This window comes from Lasioglossum baleicum, chromosome 5 (genome assembly GCF_051020765.1).
Source record: "Lasioglossum baleicum chromosome 5, iyLasBale1, whole genome shotgun sequence".
Taxonomy (NCBI): Eukaryota; Metazoa; Arthropoda; class Insecta; order Hymenoptera; family Halictidae; genus Lasioglossum; species Lasioglossum baleicum.
The window spans coordinates 8,446,320-8,471,543 of NC_134933.1; the positions used below are offsets into that span (position 1 = coordinate 8,446,320).

General features: G+C 42.7%; 1 protein-coding gene across 22 annotated transcripts in view; it reads right to left on the minus strand.

Moving 5' to 3' along the window:
* LOC143208599 (ELAV-like protein 1) overlaps positions 1-25,224 on the minus strand; it is an 88,123-nt gene that overhangs the window by 6,720 nt on the left and 56,179 nt on the right. For 8 of the 22 annotated variants that reach the window (XM_076423113.1, XM_076423109.1, XM_076423106.1 and 5 more), the window contains 7 exons: positions 23,853-24,088; positions 21,407-21,445; positions 16,865-16,968; positions 13,692-13,845; positions 11,660-11,698; positions 6,926-7,199; positions 2,190-2,231 (listed from right to left, as the gene is read on the minus strand). In XM_076423113.1, coding sequence (XP_076279228.1) covers positions 2,190-2,231; positions 6,926-7,199; positions 11,660-11,698; positions 13,692-13,845; positions 16,865-16,968; positions 21,407-21,445; positions 23,853-24,048 — 848 coding nt within the window. In that variant the 5' untranslated portion in view covers positions 24,049-24,088. Of the gene's footprint in view, positions 1-2,189; positions 2,232-6,921; positions 7,200-11,659; positions 11,699-13,691; positions 13,846-16,864; positions 16,969-21,406; positions 21,446-23,852; positions 24,089-25,224 lie in introns of all 22 variants that reach the window. The other 14 variants (XM_076423115.1, XM_076423114.1, XM_076423117.1 and 11 more) reach the window with 14 other exon arrangements.

Consider the following 25,224-nt stretch of genomic DNA (forward strand, 5'->3'; position numbering starts at 1 on the left):
TACAATTCCGACCAAATGCAATTTTGGAATAAATTTCTCTTCGCATCCTGTATTTAACTAATTGCTCTAGCTTTCCAAAAAAGTTCAAATCGCATAGTCCAATATTAACAAAGTCATCGTTTTTTTTAGAGCGTCCGAATAGTAATGGGAGTCACCGTATTTATAATAAATGAGTACGAGTAGCTGCAAAGAGAGAAGAGTGAACATCCTGTACAATTTCATGTGCGAACAGGTGGAAGCAGATCGTGCGGCTAGCTTTCCATTCCTCTCGATTCGAAGATCGATCGACAGAGATCGAGAACCGTGGCGCGTCGCGGGTGCACGGTCTCCGAATCGAACACGACCGGTTAAAAGGCGGAAGATAACGAAAAAGTAGATATAGAAAAAGAGAGACAGATACAGAAGAAAGATCGAAGAACCAAAAGTTGAAACCGTAAGGAACAGAACGAAAGACAGAAAAGACGAAGAAAAATTGCGATCCTGTCGAGGGGGAGAAAGGATCCTGTCGATTCGAGATAGTCGATTGGAACACGTCGACGCTCGAAGCTTGCCTCGTTGGATGAGAATCCGTTCGATTTTCCGGCTCGATCGTCCGGAAAATCGCTCGAGATCCGTCTGCAGTCCGATGCTCTTCTTCGACGATCCAGAGGATCAAGGAAAATCCTCTGTGCTCGGTGATGCGTTTCGAAAACGATAATCGACTGAGGCAGAGTGTGAAACGAAAAAGGAATAGAAAATATGGTTTCGAAATAATACGATCACGCGATTATACAGAGCGGAAAGTATAGTGCAAGCGGCAGGATGCGATTACTCGTGAAAAAATGATGGAAAAACGTAGAACGAAATTGTATTCTACGTCGGTCGGTTTACAAAAAAAAATCGAGCTTGAAAATTGATTGCCCGAGAACAGTGTAGTTTTCCTATTGTCGCGTTCTCGATCGATTTCGAAACTCGATTTTCTCGTCAACGAGGTCTCGGAGGAAGAAATTTTGTTCCACATTTTCGACTCGTTTCTGCACGGGCAATTGCATAATGCACGCTTATACTGCGCTTTGTTCCCGCTTCAGTGTATATTGCACGCTCGAGTACGTCGATTCGTGTTCGAGAGAGGAGAAACCGGTGACTGATGATGCTCGGTGACGTTTGCTCTGGGTGGAGAAGCGTTTCGCGGGTGAGAGCTTGAGAGAGCTTCAGAGAGGAAGAGAGAGAGAGAGAGAGAGAGAGAGAGAGAGAGAGAGAGAAGAGAGAAAAGAGGCGATAGAGCGAGAGAAGGCGGAACAGTGAGAATCGTGATGCAACAAAGCGAGAAGGGAAAGTGTACAGTAAACGCAGCAGAAAGAGAGAACGAATGTAGAACATCGCGAGATGAAAGACAAAGGGGGCGGTGGGGGCGGAAGAAGAAAGTAGATCAATGAGGGATAGAATGTAGACGGAATAGTACAGCAGTGTACGAGAGGAAAAGAGAAGGAAAAGTGTACAGGAAAAAGGTAAGACAATGACATATATAATGAGAGTAATTAAATTAAATATTATGGGAGAAGAAAATATGTCGAATGAAAGGTGTAGTATAAAACAAAAGGCAGAGCGTAAGAAACAGAGACTGCAAGATGGAATGGCCTAAGAGGAGAGACGAAGGAGGGCAGACAGAGAAAAAAGAAGAGAGTAGCGAGGGACGAAAGACGGAGGGGGAGAGAAAGGAAATAGAACAGTGAGATGAAAGAGGAAGAAAGTGGAGCAGCTTGAGATGAAAGGAAAAGTGAGTGGCGGGGGAGAAGAAGAGATTAGGAGAGTGTGAGGCGAAAGGCAAAGTGATAGTCTGTTTGTCAGGGAGGGGAACTTAAAAATTTCATACAGAAGAACACGGAAACTATTCCTGCGTTTACTATTCGAGAATTGGGACTTGAAGAATGATTCGTAGCTCGCGTAACAAAAAAACAAGATTTTGTCGGTTGTTTATCGGTGGGTGGGAGAGACGGTATTTTCCGTATGAAATTTTTAACGCGGTCGGGGTACAGAGAAAGAAGCCACACCGAGAACCAGAACGGAGAAACGAACGATATATGTATACCGGAAACGGTGATAAGAACGAAAGGGGCGTTTGGGGAACGGGTGGGGACTTTGTGGATAGAAAAAAACACCCGATTACGAAAACGGGGGCGTAATGCGGTAGTAACGAAAAAAATACTGACCTCTGTAAGCCTTTGTTAATGGCAAGCATGGCCTTGCCAGTGCTAAAACAAAACACAAAAAGAACAACGTAAGAAGAGAGATACTCCGGGGAACGAGCGAAAAAAGGTGTTGGGATGTGATAAGAGTGTCGGTCGCGCTGCCTCGTGCTTCCGCGAGCATAACTCTCTTTGTTTTTTCGTTATGATTTATTTCCCGTCTACCATCTATGGTGCCTCTCCGTTTTCTTTTCTCATCTTAAAGAAGTCAGAAAATAGAGCACAACAGAGAAAGAGAGAAACAGAGAGAGAGAGAGAGAAGGAGATAGAGACAGTTTGAAAGAAAAACAGAACAGGAACATATAGACAAATCAGAGACAGAGAAACAGCGGAAGAAAACGCGCTGACAGTGGCAGAGAATGGTGGAACCGGTATAGCCTCCTCCGACAACGTTTCGCTCGGAGGAAAAAAAGTGCGAACGGGAAATAAAAGTGGCTGAGAATGGCGATGAAAAAGAGGCGAGAAAAGCAAAAGCGAAGCGCAGATTGCCCTAATGTTCCGTCGACACAGCATCCTTCTGCTTCTTCGACCGGCGCGGCGTTGCTTCTCTTCGACTCGATATTCCTTTGCTCCTATTCCGATTCGAGAGATTGTCAGGACGTACAGACGGATCCGAGCCACGTTCTCCTTCTCGATCCGAAATTTTTAACAGAAAATCGCAAATTGTTGGGGCCCGGGTAATCTTTCGTGAACGACAGCAATGTTCAATTGCTGTTCCTCAAGAAGAATATGTGTGTAGATTGTAAACAAGGAGCGATTCTGTCTTGTTACGTTGATTGCAAACCGTGTCTGACCATCTGACGACTTCTTCTACTCGCCGCGTAAACGTTGCAAAAGTTAGGTACGCGTTTCTTCTAGTGTCCAACAATTTCCACGACTTTCTGTGCACCGCTGTTCAAAAGCGTCAGGCCGCTTGACCAACGAGAACTAATAGATCTTGACCGTTGAAATGTTGAAAATGCCAATCTCAAAATTCATTCGGAATCAACTCGCCCTATTTAGCAACGTAACATCTGTTCAGCGATACTGAAACATCGAAGGGCAGGTTCTAAAGCAGTTCTCTGAACCTCGTCCTCGTTATTCGTTGCTTGTTCTTTCTCTGGCATAATTTATTTTCGCGTGAGAGAGAGAGATTTGTAATCGAGTAAATTAATTGAACTGATTTGGAGAATATGCAAATCGACAAACTGTCACGAGAAATCGAGAGAGAACATATTTGCGTGGACGTGCCTCAAGGGTCAGTCGTTTGCGTGATCTAGCACTCGCACTCATCTAGGAACAGATTCACACGTCTAACATAATTAGTATCTAGTTTAGAGACCACCTTGTACCACTCGTTGCTGGCTGGGAGAGGAGAGGACTCCAGGATCGAGATGGAATCAAGTGATAGGACACGAAGAACATAATCCACACGCGTGTACAGGCTGTTTCGAAATCGTGCTGCTACGTGAAATCATTCGAAATCAATTTCCAAAATTAAGCTCAATCCAGCTACGTATCACCACCTAAAAAGTCGTAAGTCGGATTCACTCGAGTTAAAAATTTATGAATTAGGTCAATTTGTTTTATCGCTGCTACCAATTAACTACGAATTACAAGCCACACCTAATCTATCATCTCGGAAGAAAGAAACAGAGAAATAAAGCTGGATCTACAACAAGATCTAGAAATTAGTGTCGGCAGTGTTGTACTAATTGTTGGTCGCAGCACGGTTAGACGGGTCAGCCTGTACAACAGCGAATCAAATAAAAAGGGGAACAGCGAATCGAGAGAACGGCCTTGGACGGGTCGGCTACGATAACGAAGAAAGGTCAGACGTTCGAGATATTGACTGGCGAAACATGGTCGAGGGTTAAAAATAAATCGCGGCCGAACCGTCGTCGCGTCGCGAAATGGCGCGCGGCTGAATTGTTCGCGGTTTTCCGCGGTATCACGGCCACCGATCGGCCACCGATCGACGTAATCGAAGAAACGATACGCGCATGCACACGCTCCGCTCCTGACAAAACACACTCGATATTATCGAGGCATCGATCCTCCTCGTGTTTCCATTGAAGGGCTTCTCCCGACTGTTGCACCTGTCCGGCCCGCATCGTCTGCCGCGCCGCTGCAATTTCTATTCCACGCCTTCCTCTCGATCGATTTTATCGGTCCCGCTCTCCCTCGATTCACTGGGCGATCGAATTCTCTCGCCGATTGTCGAAGCAAAATCATTTTTACTCAACGCGTTTGATGCGCGAATCTCCTGGGACGTTGATCAAATAATCCAATCGGCACTTTTTAACCTCTTGCACTATAATATGGAGTCAGTCTCGTCGTGAAAATTTTCTTCGAATAAATTTATTTGTATAAAATTGTATGTTATTCGTAGACTGCGGATCTTCATGTAAAATAAAAATCGTCTTCATCAATTGCAAGACGTAGAAGCTGTATGAAACTTTCTTTCTATTTTCAACAATTTTAATAAATCGAGAATAACATATGGAAGTTGTTAAGATTATCTTAAATGTTTTTAGCGTTTTAAATTACATCCACCGATTTTTGCCACAAATGCATAAAAGTTGTTCGTTTCGATTTTGTTGATGAAAAAAGAAAAATTGAAGGCTTCCTTTCCCTTCTAAGAAATTGTAAATGATATACGCGAATTCTTTTTGAAGAATATTGTATTTTAATATAGTGCAGTCGTTAAAGAGCCTCCTGGAAGCTGAAGAGTTTTAACCCTAAATAATTCCGTTCTACACGATTTCTTTCATTTATATAATACCTCGTGGAATACTTGAATATTTAGTAATCGGTTAGATACCAATGTATGTAATAATGTAAACAATATTTGGAATAATGCCACCGAAAAATCCTGCATGTGAAAGTCTGCATATTTTAGAGGTATCATTTCTAAATTGCAACTCGCGCAAACAAAGAGAAGGAGTTCCGACAGAAAATTTGATGAACGTATTTCTGCACTCGCGGAAGGTAAATCATTTTCCCGCGTAAGCAACCGAACGAACGCGCTTCGCGATCGACGCGTCCCGGACGTCCTCGAGCGGAAATGCAGTTGTTCGAACAGGAAAGAGCGCGTTCCCTTTCAGAGGCGATCGCGCCTCTACCGTGTCGCGCTTAATTGAAAATCTTCGATCGGCTTGTCGCACGACAATACCAGAAACAAAAAAAGAAGAAGAAAAATACCGAAAAAAAGCCAATAGAGAATCGCATGGTATTGACATGAGGTGCAGAAGAAGGAGCCTGCATTGTCCCGAGGTACTCGAAACGGTGTTGAGTGCGGTGAGAACAAGAGGAGTTGAACGCGCGCAATAAAGAATCTCTCGATCGATCGATCTACTGGGACATCGGGCGTTGGATCCGGTCGAGACCGGCTACGAACAGAAACGGAGAAAGAAGAAAAGAAAAATATGAAAATAAAATAACCGAGCACCGATCGATCGATCGATCAGCTTCGACGAGACACTGTAGCAGCGTGTGTGTGTGAGACGCTGCACAGTGGGCCAGAAACCGATCTTTTTGGACAAAAATCTGCCGACAACTCAGTTTTTCATCGATTCAGTTGGAAGTTTTTTCAAAATGTTCGTGAAGGACTATACTTTGATGACGTGCTGCGCGAAAATCGTTAACCGTCACAATCAAGAATCCTTATCTACAAAGCCCAATAACTCCGATACTTCATCCGGCCATACCATAAATTTGCACGTCTAAGCTGAGTTGCCGACACCTCTTAACCCTAAACCCTAAACCGCAAAATTTTAAACTGTAAAAAAATTTTAAAAGAAGAAAGAAAAAAATTTGTATTAAAATTTATCCATGGTATAAACTACCTCCATCGGTTCATAAGGTACTGCAACATGGAAGTGAAGTACTTGCTACATTTCAACTGCCAATTGGTTTGTATTCAGAAGAGCCACAAGAGGCAAATAATAAAGTCTTCAGGAAATCACAAAAGCTGAAAACACCCGAATGTGTTGCCGCAAAAAGACAAATATAGATATTACACGGCATATGTTATTATCATCCGATCCATTTACAAGCTCTCTAAGAATAAAGGATGGCAAGCACAAGGAAGTTCTTTCTCAAGAAGCGGAAACGCTGATGTTGGATCAATAAATTAATGGTAAGTCTCATAAGTGCCGAATGTAATTCTATTCAATCGATAATTCTCAGGGCCAGATTTACAGTCTAAAATTTTGCGGTTTAGGGTTTAGGGTTGAGAAGTGTCGGCAACTCAGCTGGGACATGCAAATTTATGGTATAGGCGGATGAAGTATCGGAGTTATTGGGCTTCGTAGCTAAGGATTCTTGATTGTGACAGTTAGCGATTTTCGCTCGGCACGTCATCAAAGTATAAGTCCTTCGCGAACATTTTTAAAAAAATTCCAATTGAATCGATGAAAAACTGAGTTGTCGGCAGATTTTTGTCCAAAAAGATCGGTTTCTGGCCCACTGTGCGCTGGTTCGAACGGTTGATGGAACCGAGAACGCAATCGACAGAGAGAAATGAATCGATTAGAAAGAGGAGAAGAAGAGAAACAAGGTGTGAACGGAAGAAAGGAAGAAACGGAACGAAAATGTCAGAAGTACAGTGTCAGAGATAAATTAGAGAAAGAGAGAAAAATAGAGTAAGAGAGAGAGAGAAGAAGAAGAAGAAGAAGAAGAGAGATTTCTGGGTAGAGCGAGTAGAGGCGAGTAGGTACCTGGATAGTGGCGACAGTGGAATGTACCTGAAGCGGCCGGTTGGATGGTGGATCGGGCCGCCGAATCGTCGGGTCGCCTGCGGTGCCAGATAGGCGGTCAACGGCGGTATCGCCTTGTTGTTGTTGCTTGGATTGTTGGCGAACTTGACGGTGATCGGCTCGGACGAGCCCTTCGGAATGCTACCGTTTAATTCTTGGATCGCCTTCTCGGCCTCGACCCGCTGGTCGAACCTTATGAAACCGACCCCCTTCGACAATCCTGTCGGAATCGGTTCTGATTATTCCATATATCCATCTTCTTACCTTAATCCTACGTTCGAGTCGACCAATCGTCGGCTCTCTTATCGTTCACGCTGTCTATCGCTTCGCAGGTGGATCGCCGCGCGAAACACTCAGCCAGTCGCATCGATTCTACCTGTCCAATCCACTTCGCGCGTCAATTCCGTCGAGCACAGTCTTTTCAACATCGCCTCTCCCGATATAAAGCCATGTCCACGCTGAAGCAACGTCGGCCACGTCTTCTTCTTCTATCGAACAAACACTGCTCGATCTTAATTCAGTATGGACATGGCTTTAGAATTAAAACGGCGAGGCTTGATGAGTGTGGTGTGAATTGATATTCTGTTTCTCGGTTATATTTTAGAGTTGTATTTTACTACAGTGACTTACTAGATTAATGTTATGAGTTATTGTTATACAAGCTTTGGAAGCTTAGTTCAAAAGTTACAGAAATAGGAATCGTTTAATTTCGATTATACTTGTACAATAAACAAGAAAATGCTTGGCAATGCTCCGAAAACCACTTCGATGTACGAAATAATACAGACTCATAACAGAATTCCGCGTTCATCGATCATTGTCTATCGTAAAACGGAGCAGGCGATAATTCGCTCGCTTCCCCACCGCGCTGGTTAACCAATTAGCGACAACAACGATGGAGGAACAACGTCGTCCTTTAATTTCATTCCCGACGCGGTAGATATCGATTCCGGGTAGAACGAGGAATAAACTAGCGTCTGGCAGTTTTATTTCTCGACAGCGATCCACCCGGCGTCACTGAAATTGTGTCCTCCGGTAGAATTATTTCGGGCTGTTCACAGACCACTGGTTCCGTTCTGAGCTCGAGGTTTTCTCAATGATTAGTTGACCAAAAAATTGGATCCCCGACGCGGAGTAATTAAAAATTGTGCTCGGCGACCGGTGATCCGTGACGCGAGCATGCTACCCTTGAATAGAAACTAGGGGCTGGCTCCACGCTTTTAAAAGTAGAATGAACAAAACCCCGCCCCAGTGAACGCCGTCGGAGACTTTGGGGTCCCTTGAAAACCGATAACGCTCTCTCCCTCTTTCTCTTTCGGCTCTCGTTTGACTAACAAACTTCCATTGAACGGACCGAAAACTGTCGTACGAATATCTGGTATTCGGTATTTACCGATCGTCGACCATTGGAAGTTTGATCTCTGAACTACCAGCGATTGTTTCGTAATTTTGTAAAGTTATAGTTCTACTTGACAACATTCGGTTTTCAATAGTAATAACAATTTCAATCGTGATTCAACAATATACTCGTAACAACGCAGGATTTGAAAAATCATTGACATCGTTTGCAAAATGGAGCCAGCCCAAGCTTCCCACTGAAATTGATTAGCAGACTGCGGATCTTTATGCAAAGTAAACATTTCTTGCCCGAATCGCATCAAACTGGAGTGAAATGGAAATTTATTAGGTTGGCAACTAAATTCGCGAGCTAATTCTTTTATTGTATTATTATATTTATCGTGCTTAAAAAATATGTATAAATTAGTTTGAGAAAATGTGGAAGTCGCGAACTTAGTTGCCAATCTAATATTTTTAAATTTGTTCTGGTATTTTTGCGATTGTAAATTACACGTACTGATTCTTGTGATAAATGCATAAAATCCGCAGTCTCTATCGATTCACCGTGAAATCCGACAATTCGATCGACGAAGTTCCAGACAGCGTCAACGATAGAACAATTATTCGGCTCGTCTCGGACAGCGACGATCACTGACGAACCTGATCCCGGCTCCGGGACCTGGCTAAACGTCCCACTATCATTCTGGGACACAATGATCGAGACCGATCAGCGCAGGCATGGGCACAGATTGCCCTGTGGGGCGCTGCTCCGTCGAGAGCACCGAGACCACGCCTTCCCAGCGTGGACCACGCCCACTCTACGCGGAAGGAGCAAGTTGTACGGTCTCCGCGCGCCCCACTCCTCCGCGCGACAACAACGTGGATGCTCCGTGGGGCAATCCGGAGCGCTCCAAGGGCGAAGAGCGCTCGCCGCCCATGCCTGGATCAGCGGCTCTCAAATACTCGAACGAGTGGCTCGGTGCGCGCAGATTCGTTTCTTTACAGCGATTTCGTGATCTCGAACTATTTATCAGGCGTGTTATCGCCTATTTCGACCGATCTCCCCGAGTAGTTTCGTTGATCGTTCTCGTTATGTATGTATACATGTATATATGCATATATATATGTAAGTATATGATATTGGTCTCATTCGATTCTCTTGGTTCCCGGCATAGCTGAACGAGTCGGCGACGCGCGGCATAAAAGGAAACGAAAAGAATCGGGAGCACGGTCGCAAAATCATAACGGACGACGAATAAGCGTAAAGAAACAAAAACGGCGCACGGAAGGAACGTCTGGGTGTCTGTTGTCGTGGACAAATGCAGCCGGACTAGAACGAGAACTAAAGATCGGTGGACGGTACAGTGCCCGCCGAAAGTCTCAGATCTGCTTGCCGAAACCCAGCCTCAACACATTTCGTCGACACGTTCGCAGCTATTTCACTGTAGAAAGTCGACGAAACTCCCCTGTTACAGTTGTGCTGTGCTCAGAGAAAAGGCACGTTGGCGTTGAACAAGATGCTACAGCCAGAAAATTTATGCGAATACACTTTTTTACAAAGAGACACTTTTCTAGCATATTCTTCTGAATGATCTAGGTCTAGATGTTCCTTTTTTTATATCGATCGTATAATTGTTAATAAGAGATGTACTGATGCTCTCGGCGCAATGGTTCGACCTAATTTTACATCAAAGCAATTTTGCAAATTGAATTAACTTTCCGACGTTTCGATCTATGTTTAGATCACTTTGAAGAAAAATAATAACTGCGTCTGTGAATTATTAAGCAGAAAAACTATTGTTATTACCAAAATTGTTATCACCATTTTCAAAATACCATATTACCTAACAAATTGGTTACCACCAATTAAAGACGAGTTACCACTTTTAAAAAGTTCTAATATAGTATATTCAATACCTTGTAAGGGATGCAAGCAAGTTTACATTGGACAAACGTCGAGACATTTAGAAACACGAATCACAGAACATAAATGTAACATCTTTCTACCTTAAACAGAACACACTGCTTTGGCAAGACATTGAATAGAATTTGACCACACATTTGACTTTGAAAATGCAAAAGCAATTGATAAAGAGGTTTATTTAAACCAAAGGATATTATTGGAAACGATTCATACGATTAAACGCCTTAGGTATGAAACACCTAAGATACATGAATTTTTTCCAAACAACTTTATTATCCTGTAAACAAAAATGTTTCACAAATTGGTTAAAATTGATGTTAATTTAATATCACCAAGACATCTTGGTATACAAGCAGTTAAAAGTTGTGATTTGACTTTTCACGGTTCATATGTCGATCGATGATCTGATTGGTTCGTTTCTATCGGTTTCACGTTTGCCTCGGTGGCTTGTGTAACGGCATGAGAACAGCACGTGTTCCGTTGTTCCAAATTAGTTAAAATCATTTCATTAAACAAGTGAGTAACAAAGTACACAATTTTGGCATTCAACGTTTAATTTACTGATGGTAATAACACTAGTTTTTCTGCTTAATAATTCACAGACACAGTTATTATTTTTCTTGAAAATGATCTAAACATAGATCGAAACGTCGAGAAGTTAATTCAATTTGCAAAATTGCTTTGATGTCAAATTAGATCGAACCATTGCGCCGAGAGCATCAGTAGATCTAGGTCTAGGCTTTGCAGAGTTTTCAATTCAGTTAGGATTGCGTTTTCTTTTTCTCTCGAAGCTGTGTTGGATTGAATGGAAGTCGGCGTTTTATTAATCTCTTTGAAATTAATCAATTGTTGGCAGCGAACGTGGCAATGCAATAAAGCCAACAATCAACCAGGAGTTTCAATGAACGTCCGCGGCAAGCGATCGCAGGCTTTCGGCCGACAGTGTAATCGTTCCCTGGAAAGTAAAAGGTTACACTAATCTGTCTCGTTGGCGCTCGTCTCTCCGTTTTCGGCGACTCGTCCCGTGCGCCGAGGGACGAGTTAACTCGTCTGGCCGACCGCGAAACCTCTGAAAGCTACGTTCTTCTCGATTTCAGAGATTTTTCCCAGCGACGAGTCAACTCGTCGTCCTCGGCGGACAGGGTGTAACGTCCGACGACTCGCGACAACGTTCGCGAAGCGCGGAGAAACGAAAACGCGAACGAGCCTCAATGACGAAAGAAAAAGAGTGTAAAGAAAAAATAGAAAGAGAGATAGAGATAGAGAGTTAGAGAGAAAGAGAGAGAGAGAGAGAGAGAGAGAGAGAGAGAGAGAGAGAGAGAGAGAGAGATAAAATAGCAAGAAAAGCAAATGTGAGCTAGAAGAACGGCTGCCTTTGTCTCGACTTGGACGTAATAGGGGTGAAAGAAAAAAGAGTTGTATGAGTTACGTACCGGGCAAATAGTCTCCGCCGCCGGTCACAAACTGTCGTACTAAACAGAAACGGAAAAAATCATATCACGTTAAAATTCAACTGGCTGCAAAAGCATGACGCGGAGTCGCTCGCCCCTGATTCGTCGACGGGAGGGTGCGAATGGAGGACACAGAAATGGAAAAACCAGAAGGGAAAATCAACGTGACGACGCGGATGACAGAGTCGCGTGACGATGAGACCGCGAACGAATACACGCGACGGAAATGAAGGAACAATTATAATGCTATGTATTTCGTTCGATGGTCTTTGGCCTTTCAGAAAGTCTTCTAACCTCTTCAAGAATTGTAATCTTGAAGTGGAAAATTTGTCCACTGTGTGATCGGTGAAGTCGTCCGCGTTGATTCGCTGAACATGAAACAAACAGTGAACCCTCCTACCACTTTTCCGAGCATCTGTAAATCTTGTCTTTCATGTTCGAGAAGGATTGAAAAAGGACTGATAATCTTGTATGTATACGTTAAAAGTTGATGTTCTAGTTAGTATGAATTTTATCGAGCTCAAAAGACACTGTACGATTTACCATTCTTTTGAAGAACTTTCTATTATGTGCATGAATTGGATCGGTTTATTGCCGACAGGATAAAAATGTTTACATCGAACGAGCATCTCTTTTCTATGCGGTAAAAATAAATTTCTCTACAAACAACACAAGTCACAGCATAAAAAGATGAAGAAATTTGCATAAGAAGATGATTGTGCTCGGTAGAGGGTTACGATACGATCTATAGAACAGAGAATCGTCCTTGAAGAGGTCAAAGGAAAGAAAAGAAAGGAGTGACGTTTTACGAGCGACCATCGAACACCGCCGGGAGATAAAATGGCGCCTGGCGATCTGAGGGTAAGTGAATGAGAAAGAAACATTGGTCGCATGATCAGAATAAGGGGCGAGCGATTCCTTCAGTTAGTTTTTACGCTACTGCTTTCCTCGTGCTTAAGTTACGCAAGAATTTCCGAAAACGTCTTTCCGCGAACAGACGCGAGCGCGCGCGAAACGAAAGTATATACCGGAGGGTGAACGGAAAAACCAACAGAGAGGGAGAGAGAAAGCGTGTGTGGTGTTGTTTCTGTGTGATTCAAAACGATTGAAGAACGCACAGAAGAAACGGGCGTGACGAAACTGAAAACGATTTGGATCGAGGACCGCGCTGTGGATCAGTGGCGAAAAGAAGTGAACAAAACAGCGAAATTAAGAAAAATAAAACGATGATCTAAGCTGATCCCGAAAGCCGAGAGAACAGCGAGCAAAAAGGAGAATCGTCCGGAGGAGAAATAAAACGGAAAGAAGCGAGAACGTGGAGAATGCCGGTGAAAAACGGGGGTGTTAGGCCATGAGGCGCGAGACACGGGGGTCGGAGAAACGAAAAGAACCGTGAATGGTTGAAGGAAAAGAAAATTGATCGGTCGACGAACGAGAGGAAAAGGTTCTCGCTCGTCGAGTTCGCTCTCGACTCGTTCTCGCTCGGATCGCGGGCGCGCCGATCCGCGATAACGCAAAACGAACGGAAAAGAGAGAGAGAAAAAAAAGAAACGAAAAGAAGGTGTCCGATTGGAAAACCCCATGGCCTACTGTCGTATCTCGATCCTCGATCGGACGCGCGTCTCTCCTCAAGGAACGCTCGTGCGCGTCTGTCCGACTCGCACGGTCCCAATCTACTCGAACAAGCCACTTATTTTCTTTGGACTCTCAGCCGGGACCAGCCGCTTCCATCGGGCGGCGGGTATCTCTCGGCTTTTCTCGGTTTTTCGTTCGCCGCTCCCGGCGCCATGTCATAGAGGTATTCTTGTCCTCCCTCTCCGAGGGGGACAACCGTACTTGTGCGAGCGAATTGTGCGTCCCTTTAATCCCTCTCAATCGAGCCTTGACAGTTGGCTCGGCCACGTGTATCGTACTTATCGGTGTGTGCCCCGTAAGACCGTGTGCTGATTCTCAACGTCACCGACGAGCCTCGACAACACGACGACGCCCCCAAAGCCGGGTGCAACAAACTTACCGGTGATGTTATCGCAGAGTATCCGCGACGTGATGATTCTGCCGTACGAGCTGAACAGATTCTCCAGGTCTAGTTGCGTCATGTTCTTCGGCAGACCGCTCACGTAAAGGTTCGCGCCTTTGATCGCCTCGCTGCTCGGTCTCGCGTACGATACCTGCGGCAGACCAATCATTGTCACAGCCCGTTCCAACATCTTCTCGCGCGGCTATTCTAATCGATAAATGTCACAATATGTATTAGTTTCTCTCGCGTTCCTTCTCATTTCTCGTGGCGAACGCTCTTCGGAAATTCGTAAACAGCGACGACTAAAGGCTTCTCTCGTTATTTCGCGTTTTAAGTAGTCGAGGAACATCTTTCGTAGATTTACATTAGGTTGGCAACTAAGCTCGCGTCCTCCACATTTTCTCAAACAAAGTCATTTATACAGGCTGTTCGTTTGAGAACTTTCCAGCTGAATATCTCGAAAAGTATGAAAAATATTTAAAGAAGTGGGAAAGAGGGGGCAGTATAAGTTCATTATTTGGGTGGTTTCCAAGGTCGTTTATATTATATGGTATTCAAGGTTTTAAGTCGTTATCTTATTGTACGTAAAAATACCAGCAATTTTCGTAGGATACCCTGTTTCCTCCTCGAAATCCTTGGACACATGTTTTACACTTTTTACTAATGTCTTTCATACTTTTCGAGATATTCGGCTGGAAAGTTTTCAAATGAACACAGTTTTATATCAAATTAATTGCAAAATTCAGAGCTTTCAAAATTCAGAGTGAATGGTCACTGAATGAGGTTACGGAAGGTCGCGAAATTAGTTGCGAACCTAATAACATCGAAACGGTAAGATTCGATAGGTGATATTGCCCGTGGAACTCGGGAGGATCGTTCGAAAGTGGTATCGAATGCGATTTGGCTGCAGTGTTGCCCCATTATCGATTACCTCGAGTCGCGGTTCCCGATTATAGACATTGGCAGAGCACAATAGAGTGTTGTTTGCTTGCCACGATGATTTGATACGAATTCGCGAGTGGGAGACAAATCGATAGGGAACAGATAATGCCGGCTGTATTGCCAGTGGAGACGTTCACCAATGGACAGACGAATAATACTGTTTCTATATGTATATAGTCCGAATAGAAACGGCCGGCAATGGGCACAGACAGGCAGCATTGTTTGTTACGTATAGATCCAGTAGAAGTGGTCAATAATATAGACACGTAGACGGCGTTGCCAGCATTTATTTAAAGTGGTAGGCTGTCGGTAAAGAACGGACCGTTAAATCTCCTGTTTACTTCGAGCTGTTACATTCAGCAACTTACTGTGAATAATATTTAGCTTCGACTTGAAACAACGCTGCGTCTATTTCATGCAAGAACAGTTGGCAATAAACAGTCCGCGCTTCATTCAAGTAGACTCGGCCAGTAACAGACTGAGAAAAAGATTTTTGGTTTCGGATGGAGACGACAAAGAATTTCAAGAAGAGTTATTGGACAGCGTAATAATAGTAAATTGTGTACATTTGATTTTAGTAGACTGACCCAATAATAGACGGACAGAACGATCTCTCGTTTCAAATATAACAGGCAAATAAAATTATATTTGTCGCAAGTGGCCAACAAACGATCCGCATTTCATTCAAGTCGAATCAGCCGGTATAAAACAGGCTCGGAGCGATTTTTAGTTTCGCGGATAGAGACGGAATACTGCATTTATTTATGTAAAGAAGAAACGGCGGGCAATCGTCCGCAGACATCGTCTGCGTTCGATTGAAGCAGACTGCCAAAATGTTCAAATTGCCCTAAACGCGTCGATAAATGGCTCATAACCGAGGGACCAAACGATTTGGCGGTGATGTCTACTCGCGTGACTCGCGAGTGGAGATATTCGATAATAATCAAACCGAGACGCGCATTAACGTCCACATTCGAAATAGAAACGATAATTCAGCCAGCCCAGGTCGATTATCAAACCCGACTCCTCTGAAATACGAAGAAACCACCCCGCTGCCAATATTCGTTCCGGCGCGGCGTTTGGCCACGCGACCAACTTTCTGGGACAACTCTTTTCCGCAATGGTGCGATATCTGTCGCGCAGCTCGCGCCCTCGGTAAAATATCGCCGAGTCCGCGCCAAACTGTTTCGAGGATTGCGAAACAGCATTTTCGCGCCGATGTATCGCGAACGCACCCTCGAACATCTCGGAAATCGTGCGCGACGAATCAAACGTTCATCGCGACGCGTCGAGCCGCCGACAATGTTGCGCAAACTTTGAACCGGAGCCAACTCCCGCCGCAACTTCTCGGGTCACTTTCTCGACGATTTCTGCACTTGTCTACGGTGAGCTATCAGATAGGTAATTCTTCAATTGCTTCGAACGTCTACGAATGTTTCCGACTAGTATCGGATAATTTTTCAACCGGTTTGGACGTCTACGAATGTTTTTGACAAATATCGGATAATGTTCCAACTGTTTTGAACGTTTACGAATGTTTTTGATGAGCGTCGGATAATTTTTCAACTGTTTTGAACGTCTACGAATGCTTTTGACGAGCATCGGATAATTTTTCAACCGGTTTGGACGTCTACGAATGATTTTGACAAATATAGGATAAATCTTCAATTGTTTTGAACGTCTACGTGAGAGAGAATGTTTTTGATAAATATAGGATAATGTTCCAACTGTTTTGAACGTTTACGAATGTTTTTGACGAGCATCGGATAATTTTTCAACTGTTTTGAACGTCTACGAATGTTTTTGACAAATATAGGATAATTCTTCAATTGTCTTGAACGTCTAAGAATGTTTTTGAGGAGCATCGGATAATTTTTTATCCGGTTTGGACGTCTACGAATGATTTTGACGCGGATCCGATAATTTTTCAACCGGTTTGTACGTCTACGAATGTTTTTGACAAATATCGGATAATGTTCCAACTGTTTTGAACGTCTACGAATGTTTTTGACAAATACAGGATAATTTTTCAATTGTTTTGAACGTCTACGTATGTTTTGGACAAATATCGGATAATGTTGCAACTGTTTTGAACGTCCACGAATGTTTTTGACAAGTATCGGATAATTTTTCAATTGTTTGGAACGTCTTGCCAAGTATCGGATAATAGTGAAACAATTTATTTCGGTCGTTGATTACACGGCTATGGAATTCTGCAGAAAACGTACCTTGATCGTCTTATTCTGCAAGCGCAGGCCGTTGAGCGTGTTGATAGCCTTCTCGGCATCCTCGGGCCGTTGATAGTTGACGAAACCATAACCCAGGCTCTGTCCTGTAACACATAAGCATCGAAATACGATGACGATCTTGTCCAATGAACACGTCGAGAAATGAAAAGCAAAAGAAGCTCAATCGCTGTTACTGTTGATACCATGGACGACTTTGTTAACGATCCACCAGAGGAGAAAGAGAAAAAATGCTGATATTAGGTCGAAAAGAAAGATCTTACTGTTTTTGTTATTTTGATTTTATAATAAAAACCGCAAGAACTTTCTTTCCAATCTAATAGAAGAGAATCAAGTAGGAGAAGAAGAACATTGAGAACGTATAAACAGATATGTATAATGGAAATAATGGGTGGTGCTCGAACGCGTTAGCCTGCTAGATCAACAAATAGATCCGGAATCGACAGGATTTCGATAAAGTTTACCAGAGGATTGAACGCTGTACTCGTTTTTCGGGGAGCACCCTTGGAAACGCTAATATTTATCGACAGCTCGCACGAAATTCGTTGTTTCTCACGTATGAATTTTATTGCACGGTTTCGTTTCGTTTTTCCGCGCGGAGGTTCCGCCTAATCGCACAGCGAATACTGGGACACCAAGTGTGTCAGGTTGGTGGCGCCTGGGATCCATTCACCGGTATCCGAATGAACGTTTCCTCGGTGTTGGTGCAGCGGTCGGGTGTACGGCCCTGAGATCGCGGCGACGAGGTTGAATATAAAGAGCGGCGATGCCTGAAACGAAACGAAACGAAACGACGCCCCCGCTACTCGCCCGCTAGAAATAGCGTCGCGACGTTCGCGAGCACGTGCGCGTTTCTCTCTCTCTCTCTCTTTCTCTTTCTCACGCTCCATCCATCTTTCTCCTTCTCGCTGTGTTTAGAGCCGCTGGGAATTTTCGCCGGCGAGCGTGCGCGCACAGGATTACGAAGGCGGGCCCTCCGATGGACGCTGGAAACCGCGCAGCTCGGTTCCCCAGGGGTAAAAAGCTCGGCGGAGGGTCACGATATTGCGCAATCCTACGCCGTCGTTGCACGACGTCAACTGCACGCGCTGGAACGCAGTTGAGCCGCCTGCCCATTTGCCAAATCGATCGACTCCGCAGCGCAAGCGATATTAAAATTGCTGGGTGTCCCGCAACACCGTGGACAATCGATAGCAATTCTACACGGTGACGTAGATCGAAAAGAAACAATACAATTTTTTCATTTGACGCTTCGTTCCCGAGTAAATCAAGTTTGAAAATTCGCAATACCTTTACCAGGTATGCCGGTTAATAATTCTTAATTTCTGCGCTGGATGGCACTGGAAGCAAGGGCATGTTCACGGTCTGAAACTCCATTGATGATCAAACGATTTCGAGTTAGCGTCATATCTTTTTTTGTGGTAAACATGTCTAGTTTCAAACCAAGCAAAGAGCATTTGCGGCACGTACTGCTTCTTGTTCAATCGAAAGAAAAACGCGAGTGGAACAGAGTTGGGCAGTAATTAATTACATGAGTATTTAATTACATCTTCAATTACATGTGCATAAGTGGACTATAATTACAATAAGAAAACGGTTAAATGATCCAAAACATAAAAATTAGTAGTTTAAAAGAACAATTACAATGAAGTAATTGTTAGACTCAATTACAATTACTGTAATCGTGTTAAGTAATTGCAATTACTCCTTTCACAATTACCGTAATTGTAATTGTGGTCCGCAATTACAATTACTGATGGAGCCAAAGTAATGGCAATTACGTAATCGTAATTGAAATTACATTTTGCCCAACTCTGGAGTGAAAGCCGTCGTATCCTCATGGAAACTTACGGTGACGATGTTCTAACTAGGGATGGGATCAAGTTCAATATGTACTCACGAATCCGAGTCAATTTCAATAACCAAGTCTAATTTCATGGGTTTCGATTACTACCTAAAAGCAATAATGTTTCAATGATTATATTTGAAAAGCATTCATTTTATACAAACTGATATCGAACCTCGGAATCTTGGAAATCAGAACTGCATATGTAGTAGGTTTTAAGCACTTTCTTTATTAAATTCGTAACTATTAGGTCGTTCGGAAAGTAATTTCGTTTTTCGTGAAGCGATTTAACTCCTTCCATTTGTTATTATTAGTAGACTGCGGAACTTTATGCATTTATAGCAAAATTCAGTAGATGAAACACAAAATTGTTGAACAATTTTAAAAATTGAAGATGCGATATATGATTTCGCTTCTATTAAAATCATTAAGGGAAGAAATAACATTCAATCTAGTTTCTATTTCTTGCAATCAATGCAGACAATTTTTGTTTTGCATAAAGATCCGCAGTCTAGTTATTAGTTAACCTTATTTTAAATCGCGAAATCGTGGTATATCTTGACAGCTGACATTTCGAAAAAATTGGCTTTCATTTTCCCTCGAGAAAACGAAATGATTTTCCGTACGATCTAATATTTAAGAATAATATTTCCGATAGATTATGAAATAATAGTTATACATGCTGAATTAAATTATGCATTAGAGGTCAACATAATTGATTTTAAAGATAAAAAAATAATTATTTAAAAAATCAGAGAATTTCCGGTACGATATTCAGAAAAGTTTCGAATCTGTTTGACCAAGATTCGAATATACTTGCAAGTATTATTATTTCCGTTTACCAAAGTACTTGTAAAAGGTTCCAAGATATCTAGCATAGGTTCGAGTGTACTTATAGAGAGTTCGAATTCAATCAATCAAAGTTCGTACCTGTTTGCGAGGAACTTGATCCCATCCCTAGTCCTAACGCAGGACGATTAAAAAATGGTGATATATCGATTTGAAAGACAAAGAACGCCCGGGCCAGCCGAAAAAATTTGAAGACGCCGGACTGCGAGCACTGTTGGACGAAGACGATACGTGAACTCGACAACAAATGGCAGAGAAGTTGAATGTTGGTCAACAAACCATTTCTGATCGTCTGCATACCATGGAAAAGATCCAGATTTAAAAAAAAAAAATTAAAAATTATTCCCCGGTACATCTGGTAAATTCGTTCTATACGAATACGAGGCGTCGAACTGGGTAAACAACGGAGAAGGGTAAACAATGTTTCGCGAGTAAATTCCAGCGGTGCGTCGAGAATCGGTATCCCGCGAGTTCTCGGCTAATTGCGCTTGACGATGCAGAATGCGCGCTGCATCGAACAATCTCTGTAGTATAAAAGCGTGCGAACACAAACGGTGCGGCGGATCGAAACGAATTATTTATTTACTCCTCTATCGAGTACTCGTTTCAACTTCCAGCAAACTTTATTCATTCAAGTCGATTCAGGAGTTCAGGAGGAATGGTAAACGATGCAGTTCCGTGAAGTGTGAGACCCACTCTTTCTTTCCAGTATGAGAACATGTGAATCGAATACGAACGATTGATCTGTTTCTGTCTGGCGAGGCCCAATGATGAAAATTCACTGTGGATGGCCGCGTTTCGTCCCCGGGTCTGCTAGCGGGACTCTTCAGTAAGGCGAACCTAGCAGACCCTGCCTTAGACGCGTCCCCCGCCGATCAGTCGATTTCTTGCTTATTGCTTACTCGTGGAGAATTGGTTGTCAAGGAATCCGATCGGCCCGTTGGCTTCTGAACCTGAGTACAGGAAATTGCTCCCTTCCCTTCCTCCTCCTCTCTGGTTTATCGTCTTGAAGATCAGGGCGCGTATGCTACCGGTGTAACCCTACTTGCGTTGCATATTTTTGTTTCTGTCTTCTCTTTTTGTTTGATCGTCTTCGAGTGGTCCTGTGTAATCTCGATGTCGACGAGAAGTTTTTTTGTTCTTCTTCTTCTTCTTCTGAGGTTCGTTTTGCGTGTAGAGATCATTGGCTGAGTGGCGATAACCCTCGTGTGCCACTGTCCTAGCAGTTGTCGTCTCCAGAAATCTTTCTTCGAACGGGTCTACCGTCTCCTCTTCTGCGTCTAAGGTTGCATGCTTCTTTTGAAGAATTTGTGCGTCTTCTTCCGTTGCTTCTTGTGGGCTGCTGTTGTTCTCCGCGATCTATAGTTATCTGTGCTCGTTGTCTCAGTGCGTGATTCTTTCTGTTTCCAGATTTCTGTTTCTTCTACGCTCTGTTGAATTGCTCGAAGCGTTTCGTCCCCGGGTCTGCTAGAGGGACTCGTCAGTAAGGCTAACCTAACAGACCCTGCCTTAGACGCGTCTCTTCATCGATCAATATTTTCTCTTCTTCGAAAGAGAACGTAAAGTTTTTCTAGAGACTCGACACAGTCGGTCCCACTTCTATCTGTTGCTCGTTCGTACATGTTCAATTTTTCACCTGACATCGTTTACCATATTCACTCCTGATCACCCTGAACGGTTGCTATCTCTCTGATAGGATATCTATGCAATTCTAAATTGCATGGCTCGTTTAACAAAAACTACGACGAGCTTGAATTTATCAATTAGAAAATTCCTTGTGGCAAGCACAGAGTAGAGATGTGAATTCCTTGCAATACGATTTATTTTACCGTCGCAGTGATTAAAACTTCCTTGTTCCTCGTCATTTTCTAGAAGAAGAAGACAATTTCTAATTTACATGAAAAGTCATTGTCGAGCCTATGCGAATAAGTTAATGAATAAATGAGACCTTCGGTCGCGTCGAATTTCAATCGGATAGGTGAACGGGCTAAAAGAACGCGAACGGTACGCGCGTTTCGAAATCGCACGATTTCTGCGGAACGACAACTCCCGACATCTGGCATCGACAGGTGTCCATTGCCAGGACGCGACGCGACGAGACGCGACGGTCGATCGACCCGTGTCCATCAATTTTACTCGCACAAGCGAAAAGCTTTCGAGAGACGTCCACGGCTACTAGATTCGACCGATACCCTAACAGCTGTGAACGAAAGGATGAGGGTTGAAGGTCCAGGGGAGATGGATAAATCAACTTCGAACGGAGTACACGCGATAAGTATTGGTTCGCGCACGAAATTGCCGATCGCAGATAACGCGAGAGCGATGGGAAAACGAGCACAGCTTGTTCGAGTCAGAGTTGGGCAAAAATTTAATCAACGATTGACCACTAACTTCATCAATCGATTGAATCAGCCTCCGATTTTTAGATGATTTCTTGTTTTAATGAACGGTTGACGATTAACTGCATGAATCGATTGAATCGGTCTCCGATTTTTCAATGATTTCTTTTTTTTAATCAACGATTAACGATTAACGATTAACTTCATCAATCGATTGAATCAATCATCGATTTTTCAATGATTTCTTTTTGTAATCAACGATTGACGATTAACTTCATCAATCGATTGAATCAGTCGTCGATTTTTCAACGATTTCTTTTTTTTAATCAACGATTAACGATTAACTTCATCAATCGACTGAGTCAGTCGTCGATTTTTCAATGATCACCTTTTTCAATCGTACATATTAATCAATTGTTCTTGATTAAAATTTTAATCGATTAATGCCCAATTCTGGTTCGAGTCGACAAACTCGAGTGACTGTAAATGGTTGGGACTTCGATTCACCGGCTTTGACGCTCCCGGTCGAACCGATTCCACGATAAATCTTTACAAAAACGACGAACATGTTTCTACACTTATGGCAAAAAGTAGATCGAACGCGAAGAAATTATTTTCTGTTTGTTCAAATTACATCAAGAGAAGAAATACAGAGTTAACTCGTAGCACTCGAATGCCGACTCCAACGCGCCACTGAAAATTGCCACACTATTATTTAACACTAAACTGCCAGTCAAACGACCGATTTAACATTCTTTATTTTACAATTGTTGAAATGATAAATTTCTATTTATTTAATTAAATTTAAGGAATTCAATGAAAACAGTTTAGTGTTAAAACAATGTTGACATCGCCAGATTTGTATCGAATTGATGAGATAGTGAGCGTTGCGAGTACGAGTAATATTAATAAATAGACTGCCAATCACTATACAAAATAAAAATCTTCTCGTCGATGAAATTTTGTTTCGCATAACTAGACAGCGGATTTCATACATTTATGAGAAAAATGAGTAGATGTGATTTGCAACTTCGAGAACATCAGGAGGAGTTAGAGATACTGTTATATTTTATATTACACCCGTCCCTCAATTTACGCGAATATCCGTTCCACGTGGATTTGATTTACGCGAATAAAAATCGTGTAAATTGAATCTGTAAACTTGATAAGGTTCCAGAGGTTACACTACTCCTAATATTTTCCTTCCTTTCCGCGTAAATTTAGGTAAAATTGCGTAAATTTAAGTAAATTTAGGTAACATTGCGTAAATTTAAGTAAATTTAGGTAACATTGCGTAAATTTAAGTAAATTTAGGTAACATTGCGTAAATTTAGGTAAATATAGGTAAAATTACGTAAATTTAGGTAAAAGTTCCGCATAAATTTAGGTAAAATTGCGTAAATTTAAGTAAATTTAGGTAACATTGCGTAAATTTAGGTAAATGTAGGTAAAATTACGTAAATTTAGGTAAAGTTGCGTAAATTTAGAAAAATGTAGATAAAATTACTTAAATTTAGTTAAAAGTTCCGCGTAAATTTAGGTAAATTTGGTAAATTTAGGTAAAATTGCGTAAATTTAGGTAAATGTAGGTAAAAGTTCCGCGTAAATTTAGGTAAAAATTTAAGTAAAATTGCGTAAATTTAGGTAAATGTAGGTAAAATCGCGTAAATTTAGGTACAAGTTCCGCGTAAATTGAGGTAAATTTTCCGCGTAAAACAAATACCCGCGTAAAAAATTGCCGCGTAAATTGAGGGACGGTTGTATTTTCAAGCTATTAAACACACTAGTTTGTTGCAATTCAGGTAGAAAACTTTCATTCTACATAAAGATCTGCTGTCTACGCATAACAATCCGCAGTCTAGTTAAAAATGAAGACAGAAATCCGCGGTGGGCGAGTGTCTAGCGTTAATAAAAAAAGGTTGGATAGTAAACTTACCAGTGAGTTTGTCGCGGATCAGCTTGCAGCTCTCCACGTCGCCGATACTCGAGAATAGCGAGCGGATTTCATCCTGTGTCATGCTCTGGGGCAGGTAATTTACAATGAGATTCGTCTTGGACTCTTCCTGCGAGGCCTGTCCGAGGGTGGAACCACCGTTTTGTTGCACGATCGTGTCCATTCCGTTCGACATCATTGCACTCTCCTACCGGCACCTCTCTAACTACGTACGAAATCTGAAACGCAGAGGAAAGGGCAAACGTGTATTACGGTCCTGAAATGCATCCGACATACAAAATTCGCCAGTTTGTTTCCCCTAGAATATTCATCGGCTAATCGGAAAGATATAAATCGCTACAAGTTCACAAGAGGTACATTGAAACGCATTTAACCGCTGAATCACAGTTCGAGCACGGAGATCACGATCCAAAAGTGTAATAAAAATTCATAGTCGCCAGTGTGTTTCCCCTGTAGAATATTCATCGGCCAACCGGAAGATTGACGTCGCTAAAATTCATTTTCGTTCCTCTGCAACTCTGTGGAACCGGACGTGCTCGCTCGCCTAATTTATTGATACGGCAAAAATGACGCGAGGTTCATTTAAGTGGCTAAAATTAATTTTCTTTTTAATTATTGATCAAGGAAAAATCACACGAGGTCGAAAAGTGCGATGAAAGTTCGAAATCGCCGTAGCTCCTTCGAAGAATCCATCGGCTAACCGGAAGATCCAAGTGGCTAAAATTAATTTTCGTTCCTCTGCAACTCTGTGGAACCGGACGAGCTCGCACGCCTAATTATTGATCGAGGAAAAATCACGTGAGGTCCAAAAGTTCGAAATCGTTCGTAGCTCCTTCGAGGAATCCATCGGCTGACCCGAAGACAAATCGAGTTCTCTGATAATCGTAGAATGTTCGTGGATTCTCTTGGAAAATGGAACCGAACACGAGGTTCGCTAGTTCATTGAAACGTTTGTCGAATGGTTGATCGGGCAGGAAGAAACGAGCGATTATAAACACCGGTGAGACGGGAGAATGTTCGAAGGACGTAAAAACGTCTGTCAACCAAAACACGTTGCTCGATGCACAAGTCTGAGACGAACGTGTGTTTCGGGGCAGAAGCAAAGAGATAGAGTGAAAGGGAGAAAGGTAGAGAGAGAGGATCGATGGTTTTTGCCATCGTGTACGTACGGAGAATGGAGCACGCGCATGGTAACAGTCGTTTATCGATGCCGAAACAAAATATTGTGAGAACCAGCTCTTCTTCAGGTGTGTCGGATCCAGTTCGATCGGGAAAGAATTCGAGGAACGTGTTGTCACGCACACACACATTCGCATTAAAGTCTTTTCAGAGCTGGCAATCAATTTTTTTTCAT